Source organism: Embiotoca jacksoni, unplaced genomic scaffold (genome assembly GCF_022577435.1).
Source record: "Embiotoca jacksoni isolate LCO1_2020_lvr unplaced genomic scaffold, fEmbJac1.0.p SCAF_1, whole genome shotgun sequence".
NCBI lineage: Eukaryota > Metazoa > Chordata > Actinopteri > Embiotocidae > Embiotoca > Embiotoca jacksoni.
In genome coordinates this window covers 2,705,510-2,731,953 of record NW_027185229.1, presented here as the reverse complement: position 1 = coordinate 2,731,953, position 26,444 = coordinate 2,705,510, and the positions used below count along the sequence as shown (strand labels likewise).

At 44.1% G+C, this 26,444-nt stretch overlaps 1 protein-coding gene across 1 annotated transcript in view; it reads left to right on the top strand.

Moving 5' to 3' along the window:
* Positions 1-26,444, top strand: part of LOC138201725 (inositol 1,4,5-trisphosphate-gated calcium channel ITPR1-like) — a 70,906-nt gene that overhangs the window by 26,167 nt on the left and 18,295 nt on the right. The window contains exons 19-46 of the mRNA XM_069155315.1: positions 453-647; positions 776-1,027; positions 1,133-1,274; positions 1,368-1,521; positions 1,687-1,877; positions 1,957-2,089; positions 2,170-2,224; positions 2,307-2,472; positions 3,308-3,481; positions 3,586-3,660; positions 3,899-4,036; positions 4,123-4,248; positions 4,347-4,547; positions 4,634-4,885; positions 5,907-6,032; positions 6,119-6,247; positions 7,492-7,612; positions 8,382-8,566; positions 8,661-8,809; positions 8,900-9,011; positions 9,662-9,697; positions 16,714-16,761; positions 18,117-18,249; positions 19,769-19,956; positions 24,612-24,795; positions 24,925-25,178; positions 25,901-26,101; positions 26,187-26,297. Coding sequence (XP_069011416.1) covers positions 453-647; positions 776-1,027; positions 1,133-1,274; positions 1,368-1,521; positions 1,687-1,877; positions 1,957-2,089; positions 2,170-2,224; positions 2,307-2,472; positions 3,308-3,481; positions 3,586-3,660; positions 3,899-4,036; positions 4,123-4,248; positions 4,347-4,547; positions 4,634-4,885; positions 5,907-6,032; positions 6,119-6,247; positions 7,492-7,612; positions 8,382-8,566; positions 8,661-8,809; positions 8,900-9,011; positions 9,662-9,697; positions 16,714-16,761; positions 18,117-18,249; positions 19,769-19,956; positions 24,612-24,795; positions 24,925-25,178; positions 25,901-26,101; positions 26,187-26,297 — 4,231 coding nt within the window. The remainder of the gene's footprint in view (positions 1-452; positions 648-775; positions 1,028-1,132; positions 1,275-1,367; positions 1,522-1,686; positions 1,878-1,956; positions 2,090-2,169; positions 2,225-2,306; positions 2,473-3,307; positions 3,482-3,585; positions 3,661-3,898; positions 4,037-4,122; positions 4,249-4,346; positions 4,548-4,633; positions 4,886-5,906; positions 6,033-6,118; positions 6,248-7,491; positions 7,613-8,381; positions 8,567-8,660; positions 8,810-8,899; positions 9,012-9,661; positions 9,698-16,713; positions 16,762-18,116; positions 18,250-19,768; positions 19,957-24,611; positions 24,796-24,924; positions 25,179-25,900; positions 26,102-26,186; positions 26,298-26,444) is intronic.

Below are 26,444 nucleotides of genomic sequence, written 5' to 3'. Positions count from 1 at the left end.
CATCATTAATTTCACTTGCTTCTCAACCAAATAAGGTACCATCCAGTAAAAAATAAATTACTTGCTATTGTATAGAAATATTGTATGAATTTAACCCTTATTTTAATGCTTCAAACATGTCTTACAAAAGTTTTACAACTACAAAAATAAATTGACAGCGTTTTTGATATTTACTTTTGTTTCATATATTTGTGACTATACAACCTTTTGATTTTGCCAATTCTCCAGTTTGATTGTAGATTTGCATTTTACAATTAATTTGATTAAAATAATTGTAAATTGCAGAGATAGTGAAATCTATTGAAAGATGACAAATACATGTGCACTGTGATCATTCTATACTTTTCATGATGATAACAGGTAAAAATGATTCGTCACAAATGCTAACAACAACAAAAAAGAAATCTCCCTGAATGCTTTTTCTTCCCGATCGGCTCCTCGACGTCGTGCAGACTGGTGCTGTCGAGGTTTGAGATCGAGGGAGCGCCGCTCGGGGAGAACTCGGTGGAGTCGGAGGAGGACGAGGAGGAGGTGTGGTTGTTCTGGAAGGACAGCAACAAAGAGATCCGCAGCAAGAGCATCAGGGAGCTGGCTCAGGACGCCAAGGAGGGCCAGAAGGAGGACCAGGAGGTGATCAGCTACTACAGGTGAGTACTGCACCTTAGTTACCGTGAGATGATGCCAGTGGAGCTGATTACTGTAGCAGTTTGTATGTATGTAAGTCTGACGTGTGTGTGTGTGTGTGTGTGTGTGTGTGTGTGTGTGTGTACTCCAGGTACCAGCTGAACCTGTTCGCCAGGATGTGTTTGGACCGTCAGTATCTGGCGATCAACAAGATCTCGGGGCAGCTGGACGTCGACCTGATCTTGCGATGCATGTCGGACGAAGACCTGCCCTACGACCTGCGGGCCTCTTTCTGTCGGATGATGCTGCACATGCACGTGGACCGAGACCCTCAGGAGCAGGTCACGCCGGTCAAATACGCACGGCTGTGGTCCGAGATCCCTTCGGAGATCGCCATCGACGAGTACGACAATCGACCAATTAGATGAGATTATTAAACATGTTTCGCACGTTTGCTCTTCTTTCGGGTTGTGCGTTCATTTGTCCGTTTTTCATCCTGTCGTCGTAGCTACGACAACGATGGAACCTCCAAAGATGAGATTAAGGAGCGATTCTCACAGACGATGGAGTTTGTTGAGAACTACCTGAGAGACGTGGTGTGTCAGAGCTTCCCGTTTGCAGACAAAGAGAAGAACAAGCTCACCTTCGAGGTCCGTCCGTTATATAATCACGCTCCCGTCACCGTTGTTTTTTAAGGTGATGTCAGCGAAACGCTCCCTAACACGCCTCCCTCCTGCGTTCAGGTGGTGAATCTGGCCAGAAACCTGATTTATTTCGGCTTCTACAACTTCAGCGACCTGCTGAGACTCACCAAGATCCTGCTGGCCATCCTGGACTGTGTGCACGTCAGCTCCATCTTCCCCTTCGACAAGACGGACAAAGGAGACGAGAGTAAAGGTACGAGTGCTCTGGCGGTAAGTGGACATGAATCTGATGGACATGAAGTTGATCTCTCTCTCTCTCTCTCTCTGTGTGTGTGTGTGTGTGTGTGTGTGTGTGTGTGTGTGTGTGTGTGTGTGTGTGTGTGTGTGTGTGTGTGTGTGTGTGTGTGCGCACGCCCAGGCAGTAACGTGATGAGGTCCATCCACGGCGTCGGAGAGCTGATGTCCCAGGTGGTCCTCAGAGGAGGCGGTTTCCTTCCTACGACCTCAAACAACAGCTCGAACGGGGACACAGTGAAGACCCAGACTGAGCCTGAGAAGCAGGACATACTGGTGATGGACACCAAGCTCAAGATCATCGAGATCCTGCAGGTAAAACCTTCATACTAGTCTTATTCCGAGAGTAGAAACAGCACGTGTATGTGTGTCATTTTTGCGCTCCGTCCTGCAGTTCATCCTCAACGTGCGCCTGGACTACAGGATCTCCTGTCTGCTGTCTATCTTCAAGAGGGAGTTTGATGAGAGTAATTCTCAGAGTGAGTTATCTGTAGGTGGAGCGGTGGAAGGACCCAACAACATGCCAGGTCAGATTCACGTAAAGCAGCTTTATAACCCGAACGTGAGGCCGATTGAATGTGTTCGTTAAAGACCTCTTTGATTCCAGGAGCTCTGGACTTTGAGCACATAGAGGAGCAGGCCGAGGGGATATTTGGTGGAAGGTAATCTCCGTTTAAATTCAGAGAGAGTCGCAAACGTGAAGGAGGAAGTGTTTTTATGCGAGCGTGTTTGTTTTCTGTGCAGCGAGGAGAACACCCCTCTGGACCTGGACGATCACGGAGGGCGGACCTTCCTGAGGGTCCTGCTCCACTTAACCATGCACGACTACCCTCCTCTGGTGTCCAGAGCCCTGCACCTGCTCTTCAGGCACTTCAGCCAGAGGCAGGAGGTCCTGCAGGCATTTAAACAGGTACATTAACAGTCGCCATGCACACATCAGACCTAAAGCAATTACTATTAAAACTTTTAGTTGTTCCAAAATGCCGGACTAAAAGTGTTGACATTTTTAAACCTAAATTTTAAAACGTACCTCTTCTGTCTTTCTTTTAATTAAAATGGCACTTTCAGATATTTTCATTTTATTATATTTAGTTTAAAAAAAAATTATTTTTTATTTTTTATTTTTTTCAATTTCCTTCCTGATTCTATTCACATTATCATACCTCTCATTGTCCTTTTAATTACTTTTACATACACATATTTATATGTATTCTATCTAATCCTTTATCTTATTATTATTCGTTTTATAATTATTTACTTTTTATCATTACAGCTTCATCATCCTTTTTCTTCTTGTTGTTTAGTTTTCAGTTATTATTTCACTCTATTTTGCTGCAGTTATTGTTATTTTACCTTTTAATCTATCTTCTACATTTCTATTATCTCTATCGTCTTGTGTATATTGGTCTCAAAGTGTTTTTTTAATTGTGTTTTTTTTTTCCCTTTTAATTTGTTGAAAAAAACTGCACCAATTGATTGATTGATAATGGAGGTGCACTTTTCTTATATTTTGACCTATAATCACTTTTAAGACAGGATTATCAACTTTTAACACTTTAAGTAGATGGAAAACATTGAAATATTTATAGTTATTATATAAATGATAAGAAACAGAGGTAATTTTCTGATCATCCGTAACACACACACTGTTCATTAATATCAAAATAAATGCATTCACAGTAACATTTTGCTCCCTTGTTTGTCTGCTCTTCACCCCGTATTGCAACAAATTTTTGTGTTAACAGGTCCAGCTGCTGGTCACCAGCCAAGACGTGGAGAACTACAAGCAGATAAAGTCGGACTTGGACCAGCTGCGCTCCATCGTGGAGAAGTCGGAGCTGTGGGTGTACAAGAGGCAGGGCCCGGACGAGGGCATGGACGCAGGCGAGGTGCTCTCCGCTGAGACGGAACATGAAAAGGTGAGAGTAGGTTCCACGTCAGAAGAACCCCCCCCACAAAAAAACCCACCAGCCACCACAGTAAGGTCACGGTCTCTAACACGCTGTGATGGTGTCTTCTGCAGGGGGACTCGGGGGGGACAGACAAACCAAAGAAACCAGAGAGCACGAGCAGTTACAACTACAGGGTGGTGAAGGAGGTAACAATCTCTCTGACTATACTAACGTATGGTTTTAATTTCTTATCCGCACACTTTGAAGATGTTGTTGTGTAGTCTTACTTGGACAGACTGATGTCCACCACGCAGTGTCAGTTTTTTAGCTTTTCATAGCGAGCTTGGAGGTTGTTGTTGTTTCCGAATGTCAGTATTCGCACCCAATGAAACTGTTTTCCACACGTCTTATCCTTTTATATTTTCTCTCCTTCTTCTCTCACAGATCCTGCTGCGTCTGAGCAGGTTGTGTGTTCAAGAAGGTCTGTCGGGTCGGAAGAGCAGGAAGCAGCAGCAGAGGCTGCTGAGGAACATGGGCGCTCACGCTGTGGTTCTTGAGCTCTTACAGATTCCTTATGAGAAGGTGCCAACGAAATGTGCTTTAGTGACGTATATTTTTATGTGTCTACCAAGCGGACAAACCTTCACATCATCCGTTTTCCCCTCCAGGGAGAAGACGTACGCATGCAGGATATCATGAAGTTAGCTCATCAGTTTCTGCAGAACTTCTGTGCCGGAAACCAGCAGAACCAAGCTCTGCTCCACAAGCACATCAACCTGTTCCTCAACCCGGGGGTGAGCCGGCCTGCCGCATAGCGCACCACTTCATGCCCACAGTACTATTATAGAAAACAACATCATGCTCTGCTTCTCTTTTTTCTTCTTCTGTACAGATCTTAGAAGCCGTCACCATGCAGCATATCTTCATGAACAACTTCCAGCTGTGCAGCGAGATCAACGAGCGAGTGGTTCAGCACTTCGTCCACTGCATCGAAACGCACGGCCGCAACGTCCAGTACCTCAAGTTCCTCCAGACGATCGTCAAAGCAGAGAACAAGTTCATCAAGAAGTGTCAAGACATCGTCATGGCCGAGGTCGGGCCTTCACTACGTCTGTCTGTGTTTCAGTTATGCTGCTGTCTCCTGATGTTCCCACGTATTCATCCGTTTCCTTCCTGCAGCTGGTGAACGCCGGCGAAGATGTTTTGGTCTTCTACAACGACCGCGCCTCCTTCCAGACGCTGGTCCAGATGATGCGATCGGAGCGGGACCGCATGGACGAGAACAGCCCTCTGATGTACCACATCCACCTGGTGGAGCTGCTGGCCGTCTGCACGGAGGGCAAGAACGTCTACACCGAGATAAAGTGCAACTCCCTGTTACCGCTGGATGACATCGTGCGTGTGGTGACCCATGAAGACTGCATCCCTGAGGTGAGTCCAGTCCTCACGCAGAGACACGTGTAGGAGGTGATGGCTGGGGAGACATTTATGAAGCAAACTTGGTTGTTGCTCTGTTGGTGCGGAGGCTCCGCCCACAGTGAGACACAGAGATCAGAGGACAGAAACACAGCAGAGGTTTAAGCTCCGCCTACAGTGAGACACAGAGATCAGAGGACAGAAACACAGCAGAGGTTTAAGCTCCGCCTACAGTGAGACACAGAGATCAGAGGACAGAAACACAGCAGAGGTTTAAGCTCCGCCTACAGTGAGACACAGAGATCAGAGGACAGAAACACAGCAGAGGTTTAAGCTCCGCCTACAGTGAGACACAGAGATCAGAGGACAGAAACACAGCAGAGACTTGCACACTGACAAATTAGGTAAATAACATAAATACAATAGTTTTCGGCACTAGAAATGTTAGAAAAATATACGCAGGTGTCCCAAGATATTAAGATGTGTGTCACTGCTTGACTAAGCCCACCTTTTTAGAGCCACTTTTAATGTGTGATTTATGTTGTTTTACTTTAATTTGCAGATTTTAATTGCTGATTAATGTTGTGTAATTTATACTTTTATTGTGTTTATTTGATCATTTTAACCTGTAAAGTATCTGAGTATCTAAACAACAGTTTAGCAACAGTTTGCTAAACAAATCAAATGTATTGTTGTCATTATTATTATTAGATACTTTATAGATATGGATCACTTGCAATACATTTGATTTGATGTTAATTCAGGGTTTCACAAATTGATATTCCATTCTTTTCTGCATTACCACATTAACAGTAGTAATAATCAAACAAGATATTGACAAAAATATTTTGCAGTTAGATGTGTGAGTTTAATAACTTATCCGGTTCCATGTTCCACTTTTATAAATGTGACATATTCTCTATGTTTTAGTCTTTAAGTTTGTTTCACTTTAAATTACGACAAAGAGAACTGAAGTATTTATCCATCATTTGAGTGGAACCATGTTTTTACAATAACCTTGATGATATTCTTCCAGGTGAAGATCGCCTACATCAACTTTCTCAACCACTGCTACGTGGACACGGAGGTGGAGATGAAGGAGATCTACACCTCCAACCACATGTGGAAACTCTTTGAAAACTTCCTGGTCGACATCTGCAGAGTAAGCATCACCATACTTACTTTAAAATGAGAGCCGCAGTATATCATAACAACAGAGTAAGAGCCGTTTCTGTTATTCCCGTTCAGGTGTGCAACAACACGAGTGACCGTAAGCACGCCGACACGATTCTGGAGCGCTACGTGACCGAGACGATCATGAGCATCGTAACCACCTTCTTCAGCTCGCCTTTCTCGGACCAGAGCACGAGCCTGCAGGTAGCCACGGCGCATTAACAGCTGCAGCGTGAAGCACCATGTGAAGGACGTAAAAAGCATAAAGAGTGGCTTTAAACATGCCAAATACACGTGACTATCAACCTAATTCAAATCAGGTGAAAGAGACATGGACGATGCCGTAATTATAATTCAGTTAAAGTAGATATCATCTCGTCATTGTCTCGACTCGTTCGTTATGACTGCCATCTTTTATTTACTTGTAATTGCCTCCAGCCCGTTAGTACACAGTCTGTGTCATGCTTTAGGTGGCTGTCAAAAGGAATGTAAGTACAGATAGAATAACTGCCCCGTGTCATCTTAAACAAATAGCGTAGAAGCTTCCCATTCAGCAGCCTGACATTAGAGCCAGCAATGCTCTGCTTTTTATATTCAGCGCTTCCCTTAGTGGTGAAATCAGCGGCTCCCCTCCGAGTTTCTGGGAATCCTTCCTGCTGTTTAACATCATTGTGAGAAGGAATGTTTTCCCGGTTGTACGTGTTCAGCAGAGATCCGTTAGTCCCGGTCTTGTAGAGATAATCTGACGTTACCAAGTTATGAGCAGTGAGTCTGTGATTGTCGGCTTCCTGTTGTCCTGAATAATCGTTTCCTTTTACTTGTAGAAGAGATCTTTCAACAGTTAATGGAAATAGTCAGTGTTTGCCATTATATTGTGAAGTATGTGTATTTTCCATCTTGATTATTTTCCATGCATGTTTTATTTCTCCACTGTTGGATCCTCTGCTGCAGGCGTCTCTGTTGGTGAAAATATTCCAGGTATTTGTTGCAATTTAATTCAGCAGAAAAAAAAACGGAGTTTTTTTGGTGTTCAGAAGTTTTAGTCGGATGTAAAATAAAATCCTCACCTTGTGTTTTACTGTGTAAATGTAAGTGTTTTGTCGAGGAAGAAGCGTAGAAGAGGTTTTCGCTGGGTGAGATTGTGCTCGGGGATCGTTGGTTCTTGTTGAGTCAGCACGCCGGTCTCACTGCAGCTCTGTGAGGACGTGTGTGTGCGTGTGTGTGTGTGTGTGTGTGCGTGTGTGTGTGTGTGTGTTTGTGTGTGTGTGTGTGTGTGTGTGTGTGTGTGTGTGTGTGTGTGTGTGTGTGTGTGTGTGTGATGTTAAAACACGACGGCTGTGGCCGAGATTGTTGCTGCTACAGATGACAGATGGGTGTCGGTCATGTTATCCAGGGACTTTTACACAATCTACAATCTGTTGTCTCCTTCTCTGGTGTCCTCCTCTCAGACCAGGCAGCCCGTCTTCGTGCAGCTGCTGCAGGCCGTGTTCAGGGTCTACCACTGCAACTGGTTGATCCCGGTCCAGAAGGGCTCGGTCGAGAGCTGTATCAAAGTGCTCTCTGATGTTGGTAAGATCAGGACCTTCCTCAACACTCATCATCGACCTCGAGTAATTCCCGCTTTTAACAGGGTTCCCACAGGTCAGGGAGTTTCAGGGAGTTTTAAAAACTCTCTTCCAGACGGGGACGGTCGGAGGATTTGATCATTTTTTTGGGACAACTCCTGGAATATCAGGGAATTTGTTTGCATTTTATTTCAAAATAAAATATTTTCCATGTAGTCTTTTGTTATTTCAATCGTTTCCCGTGTTGTCTGAGTGGTTTTATCACCTTTCTGTTCGTCACCACTTCAGTAAAGAGACCTCTTTTCTTGCAGCTGTTTAAGAAGGCAAACATGCAGGAAAATGTAGATTTCAAGAACTTTGGCTCCAAATTGAAGACTTCAAAGACTGACTGATAAAAAACACACGACAGAAAAGCTGAATGTAAAGTTTGTAAAACTACTTGTATATCTATAAAATATGGGAGAGAGAGAGAGAGAGAGCACTTCGCTGCCACGGCAACGGTAAGAAACATGTCGGCTTCTAATTGTTCCCATTTAGGGAAAAAAAATTGCACAGTGTTTATAAGTATAGTTGTGTGTGATCATAATTTGCAGCAATTGTTATCAGTGAAACGTTTTGGGAATAAAATAGCATGTTGTTCTGCTCGTTCGAGCTCGTGGAGTTTCAGCATTTCAATGGGAACCCTGTTTTAAAGTCAGAATCAGTCCATTTTATTCAGCAGGTGTGTATTTGTCTTCTTACCTTTTTTGTGTGTGTCTGTGTGCTCCCACCAGCCAAAGGCAGAGCGATAGCCATCCCGGTGGATCTGGACAACCAGGTGAACAACCTGTTTGTGAAATCCAACAACATCGTACAGAAGACGGCCATGAGCTGGAGGCTTTCTGCTCGCAACGCGGCCCGCAGGGACTCCGTGGTGACGGCATCGCGGGACTACAGGAACATCATCGAGAGGCTGCAGGTATACAGTCTCTGAGGGTTTTTAAGTGCTTGTTTGTGTCAGTTAATTCACGCAAATATAATATTAAATGGCGCCTCTTTGTTTTTTAACGTAGGACATCGTGTCCGCTCTCGAGGACCGTCTGCGCCCGCTGGTCCAAGCCGAGCTGTCGGTTCTGGTGGATGTGCTGCATCGGCCCGAGCTGCTCTTTCCTGAAAACACAGAGTCCCGCAAAAAGTGTGAGAGCGGAGGTTTTATATGCAAGTAAGCAAAGCAAATATCTATGTCATTTATATTCTGACATATAAAGGTAATTAATAAAAATGAGACTTAAGTCCTGCTGTGCATGGGCAGGCTGATCAAACACACCAAACAGCTGCTGGAGGAAAACGAGGAGAGACTGTGCATTAAAGTCCTGCAGACTCTTCGAGAGATGATGACGAAGGACCGAGGTTATGGAGAGAAGGTAGGAGACGCTGCCGGCGTGGTTTGACTCGCATACACTTTACAGTTTTGGAGAATTCAATATTTATTGTTTCTCATTGTGGGTTTTTTTCAAGTGTATTTTCACTCTGCTGGGATTTGTAAGAGAATAATAAAAAGTCAACTTTTCAGGAACATCTTAAGTAAAAGAGACCTTGTTTAGTCTTGCATTGTGATGCAGCGTTGTATATTTTAAAGGGATTTCTGATGCTTCATATTTTGTTCACCCAGAAGGTCATTCCTCGATACTTTAAGAAAAACTGAAGCGCAAAACTAATAAAAACGTCACGCAAGTCGTCTCACGTAAACAGCAACGTGAAACAATGTAAAATGCTCTTTAATATGATATTGATAATATGATATTATATTTCCATATAGTTGTTTCACGTGATTTTGCATCCCTACACACACCAACGACCAGGCATACCTTTATTCTGAAGGGCAGTGGCTCGTCTGTGCTGTCACACTCACTTCTGCACTACTTCTGCTCACTTTGGATCGCATCCACTCACAAATACTATTCCTCTAAAGTTACGCGCTTAACTCGGTTAGCTAACATGTCACTGACCTATGCTTTAACTTCCTGCTTCCTGTGTTGTTATCTAACTCCTTAAACCTTTTGTTTTCTTTCAGCTCAGGGCCTTTGATGATGAGATGGATATGCCTAAGGTTGTTTCCCTTTTTTTTTCTTCCTGTCTTCGTGCCTCGTTTCCCTGAGCTCCTGTCTGTTAGTCGCTCTGCAGCGGTAGTGGAAGAGGCTGCTGTGGCTGTGTTGTAGTTAGCGGGGTCTCTAGGTGCAGCTGGTAACGACCTGCGGTAGACTCATTCTGGTGTCAAACACCTGCTGTATTGTCTGCTGTAAAGCGGTGTGTAGATCAACTGAAAGCGGTGAGAAAGAGAGAGGCCGGGGGATGTGTGCTGTGGCTGACTGCGTGTTGCTCAACACATTTGTTTTATCCCGAGTTTCCAAGGGGACTCATTTGTATCACATTTACATGCTCAACTGTCTGCCAACGTGCATCGCAGAAAAGTCCTGTTGTCACATATCTGGTTTATATTTTAAGTTCGTGTTGGTTTTACACTGAGTCATGAAAACAGATGTGAAACGAGAGGTCAAGTGACTGCAGGCGAACACGGGTCAAAATGAAAGTACGACTATGTAACAGCACAGACTGGATATAAAAGTGTTCGTAGCTTCCAGGTCTGAAAAATGAGGCCGATGCGGAAGTGCCAGAAACGGCAATACCACCGAGTGCCCCTAGAGGTCGGCTCCAAAAAGCCTCCGGCTCCATAGACTCCCATTCAACGTCTCTCATCAAATCCAAAGTCAATCATTTTTCTTCACGAGTTATCTCGGTGTTGTTAGCTAAAGTTCTTATTTGTTTTCTGGTGGTCCATCTGAAAAATATTCCATCACCAATTAGATATTAGGCCTTTAAAAAGCTGTATGTTTGGGTTTGTGTCTGTTTGATTGGAAAGGCCCGTGGTGCAGTCAGCCTTCTGCTATTGGTGGGCGGGGCTTTTTTTTTATTTTTATTTTATACACTTTATTAATCCCCGAGGGGAAATTCCTAGTGTCCTCAGGTTTCCAATCAGTTCAAAAACAGCAAAGATGGCGACGGCCAAAACCCGAACTGGAGGCTTCATAATGGACGTTCACAAACCAACGGTTTGCATAAAAGACATGAAATCACGAAAAAGAAATAATCATAAGCAAAGGCGTATTAAAGTAAATTAATAAACATGTAACATGAATATTAGCTAGTTACCATATAGATAGTTGAATGCAGGAGGCTAAAGGTGTGTAGAATATAACAACCAGATGACACACATTAAAAATTAAATGTAAGGACATTTGACTTGAAAATAGCTTTTTCACATTAGCCCCATAAAAGCCCCACAATATTCTCCCCTCTATGGTTTTATGAAAAAGAGGATGAAGATGGTGAACCCATTAAAGCCAGATCCCCTCCTTCAGGTGCTCGCCGCTCCTTGCAGGGTGTTTCCCCTGCATCTCCTCCAGACACCAACAGGGGTCACTGTGACCGTGTGCTGGCTGTGTGTGTGTGTGTGTGTGTGTGTGTGTGTGTGTGTGTGTGTGTGTGTGTGTGTGTGTGTGTGTGGGCTGTGGCAGTCATTGAGGCGGTGTCCTAGTTTTCCTTGCCTGCGAGCTGCACGATTCCTGGGGCGCTGCCAACTCCGGGCTGAGGTTACATAAGAACCGGGCTTTTTATTTTTTCCTTCCTGGAACTCAGCCCCGCTGCTGATGTGTGACCTTCAGCAGTAATTGCCAATAAAAGTGTGGAAGAGTTGTTTACCCACACTGCCTCTGTGTGTGTGTGTGTGTGTGTGTGTGTGTGTGTGTGTGTGTGTGTGTGTGTGTGTGTGTGTGTGTGTGTGTGTGTGTGTGTGTTAAATGCAAGTTTTAAATAAAAATAAAAGGTGTAGAGGACGAGGGGGGGTTGTTTGTTGCAGCAGCTCTGGTGGCGTCGAGGGGAAACCTGAACTTCTCCTCCCGTGTGCCAATCTTCACATATCTTCTTACCCTTTTGGCCCCCGTTAAATAATCGTGACACGATTCCTGAAATACTCCCCTTACGTCCCCTCACACTCTCTCTCTCTTTCTGTGTGTGTGTGTGTGTGTGTGTGTGTGTGTGTGTGTGTGTAAACTTAATGAAGTTGGCTGCAAATGTTTGCGGAGATGTGTTATGAAAGTGTGTCGCTGCCTTTTGTGTCCTCTGTTGATCTTTCAGCAGAGCAAGAATAGCGAAGAGAAGAAGAAAAGGATGAATGCGTGCGCCTGTTTAACAGGAAACGTGCATTTTGTGGGTCACGTGCTTCATGCACAATATTATCAAGGCATTTTATTTACTTTTTTTAAATGGAAAGAGCGTGAGATGTGTGTTTAACCTACCCGGTGTGTGCATGTGTGTGCGTGTGTGTGTGTGTGTGTGTGTGTGTGTGTGTGTGTGTGTGTGTGTGTGTGTGTGTGTGTGTGTGTGTGTGTGTGCGTGCGTGCGTGCGTGCGTGTGTGTGTGCGTGCACACCGCCCTGTTGCTAAATGTCAGAGAGGTGATTATCAGCTCCATTCATCGCTCTTTGACTGTCAGACTTATGTAAGGAGCTGAGGATACACAGCGTTGGGCTTTTTTACTTTCAGGCCGCCCTCTTCACCTGGCCTCATGCGTGTGTGGTCTAGTCAGAGCGGTTATGCAAGTCCTCCGTGTTTAAAGTGAGACATTTCTCATCCAATTCACCTCCATGTTTCAGGCCCAGAACTTAGGAAAAAACAATCTTCTCTTTGATTTTCTAGATTTTAAGACATAAACTGATCTTTCTTTCTTTCTTTCTTTCTTTCTTTCTTTCTTTCTTTCTTTCTTTTTTTTTTTTTTTTTAAACCTCTTTGGTCAAGACAGAAATTAGTTTTACAGTTCTGGTGTAGAAGTAGGCCGGCTGCAATGTAAATGAAAGAGTGCAGTCTTTATTTTATTTATTTTTTATTTAGTCTGGCCTTTCTGTCCGCACACAACAAGCAGCTGAGTGGTAAACCCCAGTTTTGATGTCATTCACTGCTGGTTTAAACATGACTCAGCCTCAACCTGCAAACACACAAAGACATGTTTATTTACGCACTTTCAGAAAAAAGTAGGACGAAACTGTGTGTGTGTGTGTGTGTGTGTGTGTGTGTGTGTGTGTGTGTGTGTGTGTGTGTGTGTGTGGGCGCTTTACGTTTCTGTGGAGTTGAAGTGAGAGGTGAGAGACTGATCAGGGGTTTGCCCCGGGGAGATTCCAGTTTGAGTGCCATGTAGTCGGGCGGATGTGGCAGCTGTGAAGGGTTACTCTGCGGTGTCTGTGGTGAGGACAAGGCTGATTAGCTGCACATTTCTACTCTGATCAGCATATTGCTTTGTGGTTTTGATGTGGTGACGGTGGAGCTAGTGTCCACAGACTTGTGAAGGCTGCAGCGTGGAGCGACCCCTCAACCTGCTGCTGATCTCGATGCCCCGCTATGTCGCCTGCGGCTGGGATCAAATCAGCTGTTGTGCTTGTCAAAAGTGAGTTATAGGTCGTGTCACTGAAAATCCAAGTTAAGTAAGTTGAGGCTGACAAGTGTTAGGTTAAGCCATAAACCTTTCGCTCATCAACGAAGGTACTGGAAAAACTAAAATTGGGACAGTGTAAAATGTAAATAAAAATAGAATGCAATGATTTGCAAATCACACAAACCCATATTGAATTGAAAATAGACCAGAGACAACACATCAAATGTTGAAATGGAGAAATGTTATTGTTATATGAAAAATATGTGCTTATTTTGAATGCCAGCAACACGTCTCCAAAATGTTGGGACATGCTCATGTTTACCAGTGTGCTGCATCACTTCTTCTTTTTACAACACTCTGTAAACCTTTGGGAACTGAGGAGAGCAGTTTCTGGAGTTTTGAAAGTGAAATGTGGTCCCATTCCTGCCTGATATCGGATTTCAGCTGCTCGACAGTTCAGGGTCTCCTTTGTCATATTTTCCGTTTCATAATGCACCACATTTTTTAAGTGGGTGACAGGTCTGGACTGCAGGAGGCCAGTTTATCAGCGGACTCTTCTACTACGGAGCCATGCTGTTGTAAAACGTGCTAAATGCAGTTTGACATTGTTTTGCTGAAATAAACAAGACCTTCCCTGAAAGAGACGTTGTGTGGATGGCAGCATATGTTGCTCCAAAATCTGAATATATCATTCAGCATTAATTGTTCCTTCCCAGATGAACAAGCTACCCATGCAATGTGCACTAATGCATCCCTGTGCCATCATGGATGCTGGCTTTTTAACTGCGCGCTGATAACAAGCTGGGTGGTCCCTCTCCTCTTTAGCCTGTAGGATGCTGCCTCCATGATTTCCAATAAAGAATCTCAAATGTTGATTGGTCAGACCACAGGACAGTTTTCCACTTCACCTCAGTCCATCTTAAATGAGCTCTGGCCCAGAGAAGGCGTCTGGGCTTCTGGGTCACGTTTATATATGTTTATGTTCTTTATAAAAATCTTTAAAACGAGTCGAAAATTCATGGTCCAAACAAGTCCTGTTTTTATTTTTTATTTCAACGAGAGAAAGGTTTTTGAGTTTGAGGAGCATTTCTTAAAGGGGTGAAGGTGTCATGTGTGGAAATTGTGGGCTCTGTAGGCCGTCGGTTTGGTTCTATAAGGGATTCAGCATGGCCGTCTTTTGTCAGGGCAATTACCAAATAACCACCATGTTAGCCATGCTACATTCGTGATATCCAGGATGTACTTGAGCCGGTATTAGTGTGTTTAAAGCAATTGCACATGCAGTCTTGGTTTGTTTCAGAGAAACTGTCTCACATCTTTTCTGATACATCCGGCTCCATGCTGAATATTTTCAGAGCTTTTGATTTGACTCAGATCAGTGTAAAATTCACGGGCAAAGCTCAATAAGCTCCTCCCTTCCAAGTCATTAGGTCTCAACCCAGTTAAACAGCTTGTGCAAGACCGTTTATTAAAGTGTTAAACAGCTTCCCTTCAGTCGACCTCATAATATTTATCATGTTTTCTCTGAGTAACTTCAAATCCTGCAGATCTTGTCCGTCTCATTTCACATTAAACCTCGTTGTCAGTCGTTGTGTGCTTCAGCCGAGGTGGAGCTCGTTACCTCTGCTTCTGTTCTGTTCAGCACGAGTTAATTTTTAATTTTTGAGCTTATCAAGGTTGTATCAAAGTCACGGCTGCTAAAAAAAACTAAACAAACTGCACGTATACGGTACACTTTGCCCTTGACTTTGCCTGACAGGCAATCTCAACTGTCAAATCCTGTAAATCTCCTCAGTGTGTTTGTTATTCTCCGTCGGCCTGCCTCTGTCGGTCTCTCATTGTTGCCCTCTGTGTTTTTTGGTGACAGATGGCCTCTGTAAGCAGCTCTGTGTCACTGGTTTAGTGGCCTGGTTCCTTTTGGAGTGATTATGTAACTCTAACCCCATCGCCCCCTTGCCTCTGTTTTTTCCCTCTCCCGCCCATCCTAGTGTGTCCTTTTACATAACAAGGTAATTGAAGCAGCGTCTTTTCGTTTTTTCCCTCGTTGAACACACATTTGAGGTGCTAGTGCTGAGTTTTAAAACCGAAAACACACAGCAGATTAGAAAATGAAAAAGGGAAAACTCTGTATCATCTTTGGTTTCATCTTCCTCAGAACAAACTGAGAAGATCTCCCCTTCACTTCTACTCATTCCTGACTCTAACTGACAGTCGCAGTGTGATTTCAGTTTCTGTTCAGTTTTTCTAAAATATTAAAGGGAGAGTTTGACATTTGGGGAAAGAGACCTGTTCGCTTTCTTCAGAGTTGTTGGAAACCCATGAGTAGTCCACAAAGTCACCTTCGGTCTGCCAAGAAATAATCACGTTCACGGTTTTTAATTCTTTAAATTATAGTTGTGCTGCTTACTGTAATCGTTCGTCCTGTTTATACTGAACATGAAAAGATCTGTTTCATTGGTGTTTTCACAAGATAAGATGAAGTTTCAGCTGTCTGATACTCAAATGAAATTAATATATTTCATACTTACAGGCTCTTTTAGTATGAAAACCTTGTTTTCTTTTCCTGCTTTAAAAAAAAAAAAAAAATGTATCACCACTCAAAAAAATCAACTATCTGGGGAAGCAGTGGAAGTTTGAACAAAAAATAAACTCTTGACTTGACTCCCTATATTCCCCATCACAGAAGTGCAATAAGGAATTTGTAATGTTCAGTAATAATAATGATAACAAACTTTATTTATATAACACTCTTCTGAACTTACTTTACAAAGTGCCAAATTGATGAAAAGTGTGAACAGCACAAATGCTCATATGGACACCTGACTTTTGTTTTTGGCAAAATTATATAACTGTGAACCTTTTCTTTAACTACTGAGCTTTAAAAATGCTGGTAATGTTTTTGTTTTTGTTTTTTTACTTTTAGGCAGAGACAAACTCGCTGTCTCCCCCGTTTTTAATGTTAAGGCTCAGCCAAGAGTTTATATTAACGAAACAGTGGTGTCAGTATTGGTCTTCTCACTCAAGAAATTGAATAAGCATATCTTTCCAAAATATTGAACTGTAATTTTGAAATTAATTGAAAATTGAAATAATTGGACGGTTACACATTTTTGTGAGAAAACGTGTGAGAATATTTAGCAAAAATGAAGACGTCTGTGTTTCCTGGTCAACAATCAGCAGAAGAAGACTTTCACAACTAAAACCTCAGACGACTGAAATGAAACGGGCGCACTGCCACCTATTCATGTTTTCATAGCTGGCAGGAGCAATAGGATGGTTGCAGATAAACAGAAGTAGTCTGCAGATTCAGATTCAGCCCAGTGCATCAAAACGTAGCGGACGATATGTCATCATTCAGCAGGACAACGATCCTGAATATAAAGCTGTAAAATCAACTTTCTTTAATAGTCACCACTGTGCACATCTCCTGCCTCTCACTGTAAACCCTGCACGGCTGTAACACTCACCCTGTTTTCTGAACCGAGCGGTGAAAAGCACGGCGGCACCTTTTTGCATGGCCACTTTGAAACAGCCAATGATGTCGTTGTTTACCTGACAGCTGGCCTCTCTGTGCTGCATGAACACTAACCCTGTGTTTGTTATCTGTTGGACCGCTGCGCTCGCACCGCCCACTGCACCCAGCAGCTGGATCAGAACCAGCCTGAGAAGCTGCTGGAGGACGAGAAGAGGGTAGGTACTCCTAACCGCATGGCAACTTCACTCATAACTCCAACGCTCAAGTTTTAAATATTAAAAATTACCCCTTTTGTGACCCAGTTCTTGCTTTCTTTGTCTTTCCTGTCACTCTCCTTCAGTAAAACTCAGCTGATCAATCTCATCTATTCTTTAACTGATGAAAGAAAAAAACATATTTACCTCCCATCACTCTCTTTCTAATGATGTTTACGGCACACCTGTGACTTCACAGGTCCTCAGGCAGGTCCATTCAAGGAGCTATTGATGTCTCAAAGTAACACTATATATTGGAGTTCATCAATAAATAATTATTATCTCTGGGACAAGAACATGATTTTGCAAGCAAGTTTGTTTAAGTCTGTTTTGGTGTTGAATAAATCTCCCAAACGAGAAATCTCTGACAATTAACAATTATATTAAATAGGTGTTGTAGGAATTTGTAGTCTGTATGATTTAATAATCCTCAGCCTCTTCTTGGTACTTAAGTTTGTATTGACAGTTAAGATGACGTCTTGAATGATTCTGTCGATGACTCACGACTTAAAAGAAAAAGGGGATTCTCCATCAAGGAATTAATCTTCTAACTTTGACTGATAATTTTGCTTTTATGCTCAGATAACACAGTAAATTAACCTCCTGCCAATAAAAAGATGAGGATGCTGTTCTTCACACCTCCTACGTAAACTAATCCTGACCTCTGGAGCAGAACGGCGCTTACATAATGCCGCTGTCGTCTACCAAGGACCACCCACAGCTGACAATGATCTGCACATCATCTCTCACACACACACACACACACACACACACACACACACACCAAACCCCTTTCTCTTTCATTTCCCTCACTTTATCCCATGGGAGGTCTGTCAGGTAGATACGGGCGCGGTTGCCATAACGACGGCAGAGTCGTGCCGCCGACTGCTCGACAGCGGATGAGTCACAGTGTGGGAGGGCTGGTCCGAGGTCTGTCGAAGTAAAAACCAGAGGCTCACATTGTCACTACGCAGGGTCACCGTTGCCATGATAACCACAACGATGTCAGCCGCGTGGGCGCCGAACAACAAACCTCCTCTTGTGCCTGAATGGGTTTTTTTTCATCCTGCATAGAAATTTGAGGAATTTTTCTCTAATTCAACGTTACAGGACAGAGCGAGGGCGTAACGGCAGGTGGGCCGTCATCTTCTCAGGTTCTTGTGTCTTTGCGGAGAAAAAGCAGAACACATCACTGATGATGCGCGTTATCCCTGTTACACAACGTCTTCTCTCACTGACATCACATCACTGCATCCTCCCTCCCCTTTTGTCTTTTTTTTTTTTTTTTTTTTTTTTTTTTTTTTTCCCTCTCGCAGGGCGAGGCTCTGAGACAGATTCTGGTGAACCGTTACTATGGCAACTTCCACCGGAGCGGTGGGCGGAGGGACAGCCTGACGTCATTCGGCAATGGCCCCCTCAGTCCGGTAGGACCGAGCAAAAACCAGTCAGGTGAGACACGACGGCTGCTGGTGCTCATCCTCGACATTCATCACAGACGTTTGCTGTTGATTTTTTGTTTTTTTTGTTTATGTTTTGCACATGAGGCCCCAAAAACACAGATTTCAACATCTGTAATTGAGCTGATGTCTCGGTGAAGCATTAACTGAAGGCCTCATCCAGAGAGGAGGGTCAATTCTGCTGCCAGTAATGACTACAGATACTATTTAGGGGGCAAAGTCTAGATACACATTTTCATTCTGGTCAGCCTGCATGTTTTACTGCCCCTGAAGTGGTAGTAGAGCGAGGTCCTGTCAGTGATGTTATATAAGGATGGAGCTGCATCCGTCTGGCCCTGAGCTGCTTATCAGCCCCACAGTCGTGCTGCGAGCCGCCGTCTGAGCACGGAGTGCAACAGTCTACCAGCACCTGATAACGTGGTCATTGTGTTACAGTGTGCAGTCAAAATACTGCAGCTGTGTCCGTGTTTTCTCCTTCTATTGGTTCATATCTAACATGTCATTTTACCAGCTTCCAGATTGTGGGAGGATATACTGCAAGTCATATGAATCCGGTGTTGACCTAATAACCAGACTGACTGCCTGTCTGTTGTGGCAGGAATGCCAGCGATGGTGTAACATGGGTGTGACCACCATCATGCGTTGGTGTCATTTGTTTTTCAGTCTGATGAGACCAGATGTTTGGAACAAAAAGAATTTAAAACTGAACTCCATTAAAACAGAGTAAAAAGGAGCCAGTTCGCCGTGTTTCCCATATGCACCATACGCTGGCAAACTTCCAGACCACAGGAAGTACGACCCGCCCCCTGGGTGATCCACTTTTTTCACTGTTGCTAGGTGACAGGCTGCGACTTCCTGTAAAAACAGCCTTTGCACCTGTTGCAGAAACAGGAGCCAGGCGGAGGATATTCCATATGTAGCCTGAAGCCGGGGCCTCAGGGGAGGCATGGGGGGGGGGGGGGGGGGGGGGGGGGCACGGCAAAGTCATCTACAGGGAATTACACAACTGTATAGTTGGTCCAGACAGGAGGAGTAGTTTTGTGCCTAATTAAGGAAATCACCTGGGATTGGGTTTTAACTAAAACATTTATGTGTGACATGATTAGAGGATTAAATATTTTTAAGGAAAATACATTTTTCAGTTGCTGTGGTTGCAGTTTAATAATAATTAAACTGAATGTCTTTTATTGTGAAATTAAAATATAATTTAGAGATGTTTTCTGTAAATAAAAGTAAATATTGTATTATTTTCTTGGTGGTTCTGTCAGGTAAACATTAAGCATCATGTCCAGTATCTTCCACGATTTTCATGTCGTTTTTTTTTTACCTTTTTCTTCGTTAAATATCTGGAAATTACTCAATTGGCTGCCAAATGGTTACGATTTTAGTATATATTTAAAAGCAGGAATTTTTGCCAATTAAACATGATCAGAATGGACATTTGAAAAGTGTTAAACTCACATGATGTAACCAGTTGTGATTATTCCTTTTGCTTTGTCTTGGTCACGCAGCCCTAGGGGGCCCTGGCGGCCTGAGTCGTGGGGAGATGAGCCTGGCAGAGGTCCAGTGTCATCTGGATAAAGAAGGAGCCTCTGACCTGGTTATTGACCTCATCATGAACACCACAAGCGACCGGGTCTTCCAGGAAAGCATCCTGTTGGCCATCGCGCTGCTGGAAGGTGGAAACACCACCATCCAGGTCAGTTCACCACCAAATCTCTATCACATGAACATGGATCATAGAAACTGAAGGAGCACTTCTGCTGTCTGCTGGAAGAAAAACATCTCATGTTAAAAGATAACACGCTTGACCCCATTAGTCCGGATGATCCAGAGCGATACCATCAGTGAAGAGAATACACGGATGGAGGTTTTCATTACCAGACAATCTGCTGTATGTGGGTCAGTGTGCCACCATAGCTGCTCATGTACATTAACAAGGCGCCTCTTCTCCCCTTCATATCATATCAAGCACTCTTATCATCTAGCTGAAAGACCGGGCCAGCTGCTGACCATAGATGAGTAGATTATGAAATATTGTTGTTTTGTTTCCCCACTTTGGACACAGTCAGGTTCACATCAGTCAGTTTCACTGGATGTTATTTCCCCGTTTGGTTCAACTGAGCGACTCTAAACTCTCTTATTTCTCTCTCCATGCCTTTTTAATGTGTGTCTGTCTGTTGATCTCTCCATCTTCCCATTTCTCCATCTGTCTGTCTGTCCTTCTGTCTGTCCTGCGTTGTTGTGTAAGCGATGGCGCTTGCATAATCGGATTAGAGCGAGGAAGCCACTGTGGCGGAGATAATGCTTTCAGCTTCCCACGGCTGCTGCAGAGCTGCATCACGTGACCCCCCCCCCCCCCCCCCCCCCCCCCCGTCTTACATAAGGCCTGTGTGAATGAACAATGAGGAATGTCTCAGCCTTCAAAACATTCCAGCCTCGCTCCCCTCGCGCTCTCCTGCAGGCCCAAACTGGGTCATGCTGGGCCTCCGGAACTGGGGCAGTGGGGAGAAAGGGCGGAGGGACGAGGAAACATAGAGAGGGGATTGAAGGGAAACTGGAGCTCCTCACACTGCTGAATTCTTAAGTTTGTACTCTTTTTTTTTTTTGCATGAAAAAAGCTCCTCTGCAGAACTAGAAATGTACCACAAAGTGCAAATATTTGAGTTCTTTGAGTTACTGGATCATTTCCTAAAAATGTGCAAAAGTTTGAGTTCACCACTATGCACTTTTTGCACACAAAAACCCAACCCCAAGAACAAACTGACCACTTTTCATCTCATCTCTCCTCCAGAAAACACAGAGGAGAATACAAGTTGTTTTTTTTGTTTTTTTTTTGTCGGGTGTCTTCAGTAGACACAGCCTAGCACCTGTTGGCTTCTGGGATATCTTGTTCACAAGTAGCAGTTAACTATTTACTCGTGGCCTACATAGTGCACAGAAATAAACCACACAGAATAACTTGACTGCATGCTCACACACACACACATTATAGTTCTTTCTACACATGTATTTCTGTATTTCTCTCTGCGAAGGCGCTGACAGATCTCAGACAGCTGTAAGTCGTGTTGTGACATGGCGACTTGTGACATTTCTCTCTCTCAGCCATCTGCCGCCTCACCGCATGGCAGCCTCTTCTGTTTCCCGCCAATGATTTTCTGGTGTGTTTACAACAACAACAAAAACAACTATTGACTGGACTTCTCATTCAAATTAGAAGAGGAGGAGGAAGAAGAAGAGGTCTTTGAGGAGAGGAGAGCAGCCTCTCCATTTGGTTTGCATGTGGCACTGCCTGACACAAGAGGGAGGGAGGAAAAGGGAGGGAGAGAGGGAGGAAAAGGGAGCGAGGGTATAAATAGCTGTTACATAACATCCCTTTGTTGATGCCAAGTGGCGGAACGGAAGGAGAGAAGGGAAAGCGCTGTGACCTTGTTTTTCAGCATCGTCCGCCCCCTCCTCGCCTGCTCCTCTCCGTCTCAGCCCTCTCCGTGTTGGTCTCCATGGATACAGACTGGCTCCCTGTTTACCCGACACTGCAGGGGACCCCTGAGATGCTCACCCCCTCTCCTCTCCTCTCCTCTCCTCTCCTCTCCTCTCCTCTCCTCTCCTCTCTTCTCTTCTCTTCTCTTCTCTTCTCTTCTCTTCTCTTCTCTTCTCTTCTCTCCTCTCCTCTCCTCTCCTCTCTTCTCCCCTCTCCTCTCCTCTCCTCTCCTCTCCTCTCCTCTCCTCTCCTCTCTTCTCTTCTCCTCTTCTCTTCTCTCCTCTCCTCTCCTCTCCTCTCCTCTCCTCTCCTCTCCTCCTTGACCACTATGTGTTACTTCATCCTCCACGTCATCTCTCCATCACGCCACTCCTGTCCTTGTTTTTTTTGCGTGTCCACCAGAGGCAGCAGCGTGGTTGACATTTCAAAAAATCCCATCAAATCTAAGTTTTGCTGAGTGACTCACTCGATCCACTAAACTCAGCCCAGTTCCTAGAAACTGGCTTCAACAAAAATGTGTTTCCGTCTGCTCTGCTGCAGGTTAAAATGTTCTCTGCTGGTCAGACATATTAAATACTCTCACATCTCAATATACATCCGCCTCCTGGTGCTGTCAATCAAACACCCTTTGATCCCTGAGATGAAAGCGTGACTCCGGCTGCACGCTGAGACGTTAAGAAGATGAATGTGATTGCATAAGAATAAAGTTGGCAGTCTCCTGAGTTTGGGTCAGAATACTGTAAAACATGTGTGTGTGTGTGTGTGTGTGTGTGTGTGTGTGTGTGTGTGTTCACTTCAGAAACTGGCATGTGCATATATGGCAGAGACGGCTGACCCAGTTCTGAGTGTAAAAGTCAGTGGGCGTATTAGCGTATGGGCTCTCCAGCCTGTGTGTGCTCCTACTGTACCAGCGTGTGTGTGTGTGTGTGTGTGTGTGTGTGTGTGTGTGTGTGTGTGTGTGTGTGTGTGTGTGTGTGTGTAATGCTGAAGGGTGAGTGCTCCTCCTCTCTCCTCTTCCTCAGGAATGCGTTGTGTTGTGTTGTGTTGTGTTGTGTTGTGTTGTGTTGTGTTGTGTGTGTGTTGTGTTGTGTTGTGTTGTGTGTGTGTTGCCAGCGGTGCAGCTCATCCTCCCTCTGCTCTCTCCACTTCTTCTTCTTCTGTTGTCAAGTTGTTTAATGTGTGATGTGGCCTTGCTTTGACACCCCCCCCCTCCACACACACACACACACACACACACACACACACACACACACACACACACACACACACACACACACACACACACACACACACACACACACACACACACACACACACACACACACACACCACCACCACCACCCTGCTATCTCCCTTTGAGTGCTTGGCAGCGTGCAGGGAGGGAAGGGGAGGGGGGCAGGAGGAGGTTCAGGAATCTGCTTTGAGGCACGAGCACAGTTATGTCATTGTTTCTCTGGAGGAGAAAGAAGAAGAAGAAGCTGGGCTGCAGAAAGCGTGTTCTCTTGCTGCTTCTGTTCTACAGACTCTCTCTTGTCTCACCCTCCTAATTTGCTCGGTCACTACTTTTATTTATTTTTTTTATTTTGAAAAGATAAAGCTGCATGTGTAAAGTCCAGAGCATATTAAAGACACATTCAGACTTTGTCCTTTTGTCTGCTCTGCTTTACATGTTCCTTGTGACTATCATGTATTTGTTTCCTCCAGTCGCCCAGTTTCTCCTCTAACCTGGAAAGAGGATGGTTATGTAACAGCTCAGAGAACCGGCCTAGATACTGTCTGATAATGCTCCTGTGCTCTCTCAATCACTTTATTTTTTTTTTTTTACCTTATTCCCTCTTGTCTTTTACTCCCCCCCCCCCCTTCCTCTACCTCCTCCGTTTCTGTGCAAGTAGGCCAGGTTTCTCCCTCTCTCTCGTGTAAGTTTTCACCCTGTGTGAGCGCTTGCAGCTGTTTCAGCTCCACAAGCTGGAAACGGTAACGTCTCTTATATAATCCAAACAGCAGCCCTGTGGCTCGGGACACCGTGTATACATCTGCGCTAGCGGGCTCAAAAGTGTCCTAATTGTGCGAGACCTCATTCCACAGTGACGGAGCAGAGTTTGAAACCCGGCAGTAAATCCTGACTGCCGTCTCCACGGTTACAGAAAGTTTAGTGAAGGTCTTGTCACTTTTCTCATACCAAGTGATTTATCTTTGTGTTGTCCTCCATAACTCATGCTGACTAGAACATAAAAGTGGGTTGAAGTTGTTGATGTTTTCATTATTAGTTCTTTGATTTTCTCTTGTTTTACCTCTAAAATGTAAATAGATATTCAGACTTTTTCATTTCCCAGATGTTCCAAAGTAACATCTTTAAATTCCTTGATTTTTGTCCCACCAACAGGCCGAAACCTGAATTTGGAAAATGTTTTTAAAATTGGTAATTTTGTTTGTTGAAATGATTGAAACAATTAATTGATGATCAATATAGTTTTTATTAGTTATTTTCCATTATTAGTTATTGTTTTTAATAGTTATTTTCTGTTGATCGACTTTAGCTGCCATTTATAAAAATATTAGTATTTCACGTGTTTCCGGTGTTACCAGTGTTTTTATCCTCTTTCTGTTTGTCAACAAACATTTCAGTAAAGAGACATCTTTTCTTGTAGCTGCTTAAGAAGGCAAACACGATTTTAAGAAACAAAATATAACAGGGAATATAATAATGTGTCTGTTTCTTGTCTGCTCAGCACAACAGCAGCCTGTTTTTCTTTTTGTTCGAGGTTGTGGAGTTTCAGCTGTCAGTCAAAAGTCAGTTTGACATTTGACTCAGAGCGAACTCTGAACTATACAATCAGTAATCTCGGTCTCCTCTTCTTCTCTCGTGTGTCCAGCGTTCATTCTTTTGTCGTCTGACCGAAGACAAGAAATCAGAAAAGTTCTTCCGGGTCTTTTATGATCGCATGAAGTCGGCGCAGCTGGAGATCAAAGCCACTGTGACGGTAAACACGAGCGACCTGGGAAACCGGAGGAGAGACGAGGACAGCCAGGACAAAGACGTGCCTGTTCGCAAGAAAGGTCAGAGGTCACATGTGGAAGCTGAAATACGGGTTTCAGCTTTGTTTCCAAATCCAGGATATGAAGAGGATTTATGAATTAATTTACGACTGTATCCTCGTTCCCTGTTTTGTGTGTCCGTGTGCGCAGCCAGAGAATCGGCCGTGGTGATGACGGAGGATGTGAAGGAGCAGCTGTTGGAGGCCTCGTCCGCCACCAAGAAGGCCTTCAACTCCTACCGGCGAGAAGCCGACCCCGAGGAACACTTCACCTCCGCCGACGGCCAGCAGAGCTCCGGGGACAAGAACCAGGACGAAGGAGAGATGAGCTTCGTCATTGTTATCATGCAGCCCATCCTCCGCTTCCTCCAGCTGCTCTGTGAGAATCACAACCGAGATCTGCAGGTGCGTCGGACCGAGCGTCAGATGCTTCTCTCGCAGATCGGCCCGACTTCTTTACAACATGAAAATATTCCACTCAGCTTGTAAAGTTCAGATTTCTGTTCGTCAGTCTGAGGATCAGTTCCAGAGAGCAAACGGCTGCATACGTTTTATTGCATTTAAAGCATTTATGAAAACCTGAGAGTGATGCCTGCGTACATTTTACTAGAAAGCTAAACCTGCACAATTTCCTGTTTTTGTGGCGCAAATGTTTTTACATTTTTTTAATATTCAGTGTCTACTAATGACATAATGATATAATTGAGCTGACTGTTGCTTCTTGGTTAATTTTATGGCCAGGGCTCTTTTAGAGATATGAATATCAGTGGCAAAGATAATTCTGTTGTTGCCAGTGAATGTAGGAATATTCTTCTTTTTGATGTTAGGAAAAGCAGTTTATACAAAAACAAACATGATTCTACTAACTGTTCACTTCTATACGATACTTTGCAGAAGAAAGTCAGTTATTTTCATTCATTGCAGAAATAATTGCTAAAGTTAGTTGTGTGCAAAACAAAGGATTTCCAGCACACCGGCATGCAAACAATCTTCAGTTTTAGATGACCTTATCCTTCATTTTTAGTTCTTAAATGAGTTTTTAACGGTTAATTACTTGTCACAGTCACTCAGGGGTCTAACCAGTGTCACTTCTTCTCTGCTAACCGCCTCCTCTTTCATCTTCTCAGAACTTCCTCCGCTGTCAGAACAACAAGAACAACTACAACCTCGTGTGTGAGACCCTTCAGTTCTTGGACTGCATCTGTGGCAGCACCACCGGAGGCCTCGGCCTGCTGGGACTGTACATCAACGAGAAGAACGTGGCCCTCATCAACCAAACCCTGGAGAGCCTGACGGAGTACTGCCAAGGCCCCTGCCATGAAAACCAGGTACAAAACGAGACATTACAAACTTTCAGCCTCTTCCGTTATCTGTCTTTTTCTTACATTTTGTTCTCTTCCCTATTTCCTCCAGAACTGCATTGCCACTCATGAGTCTAACGGTATTGATATCATTATTGCCCTGATTCTTAATGACATCAACCCGCTGGGGAAGAAGCGGATGGACCTGGTGTTGGAGCTCAAGGTGAGTGAAACGCAGGATGAAGCCAACTCTCCCCTAAAGACAGGAGCTTTGTGTTCGCTTGTTGCGTCAAAAAATGAGGGAAACAAAAGAAGCTGCAGTAGTTTCCCTTCATAGCAGGATGGAATATCAATAACAGGCTTTAAATGT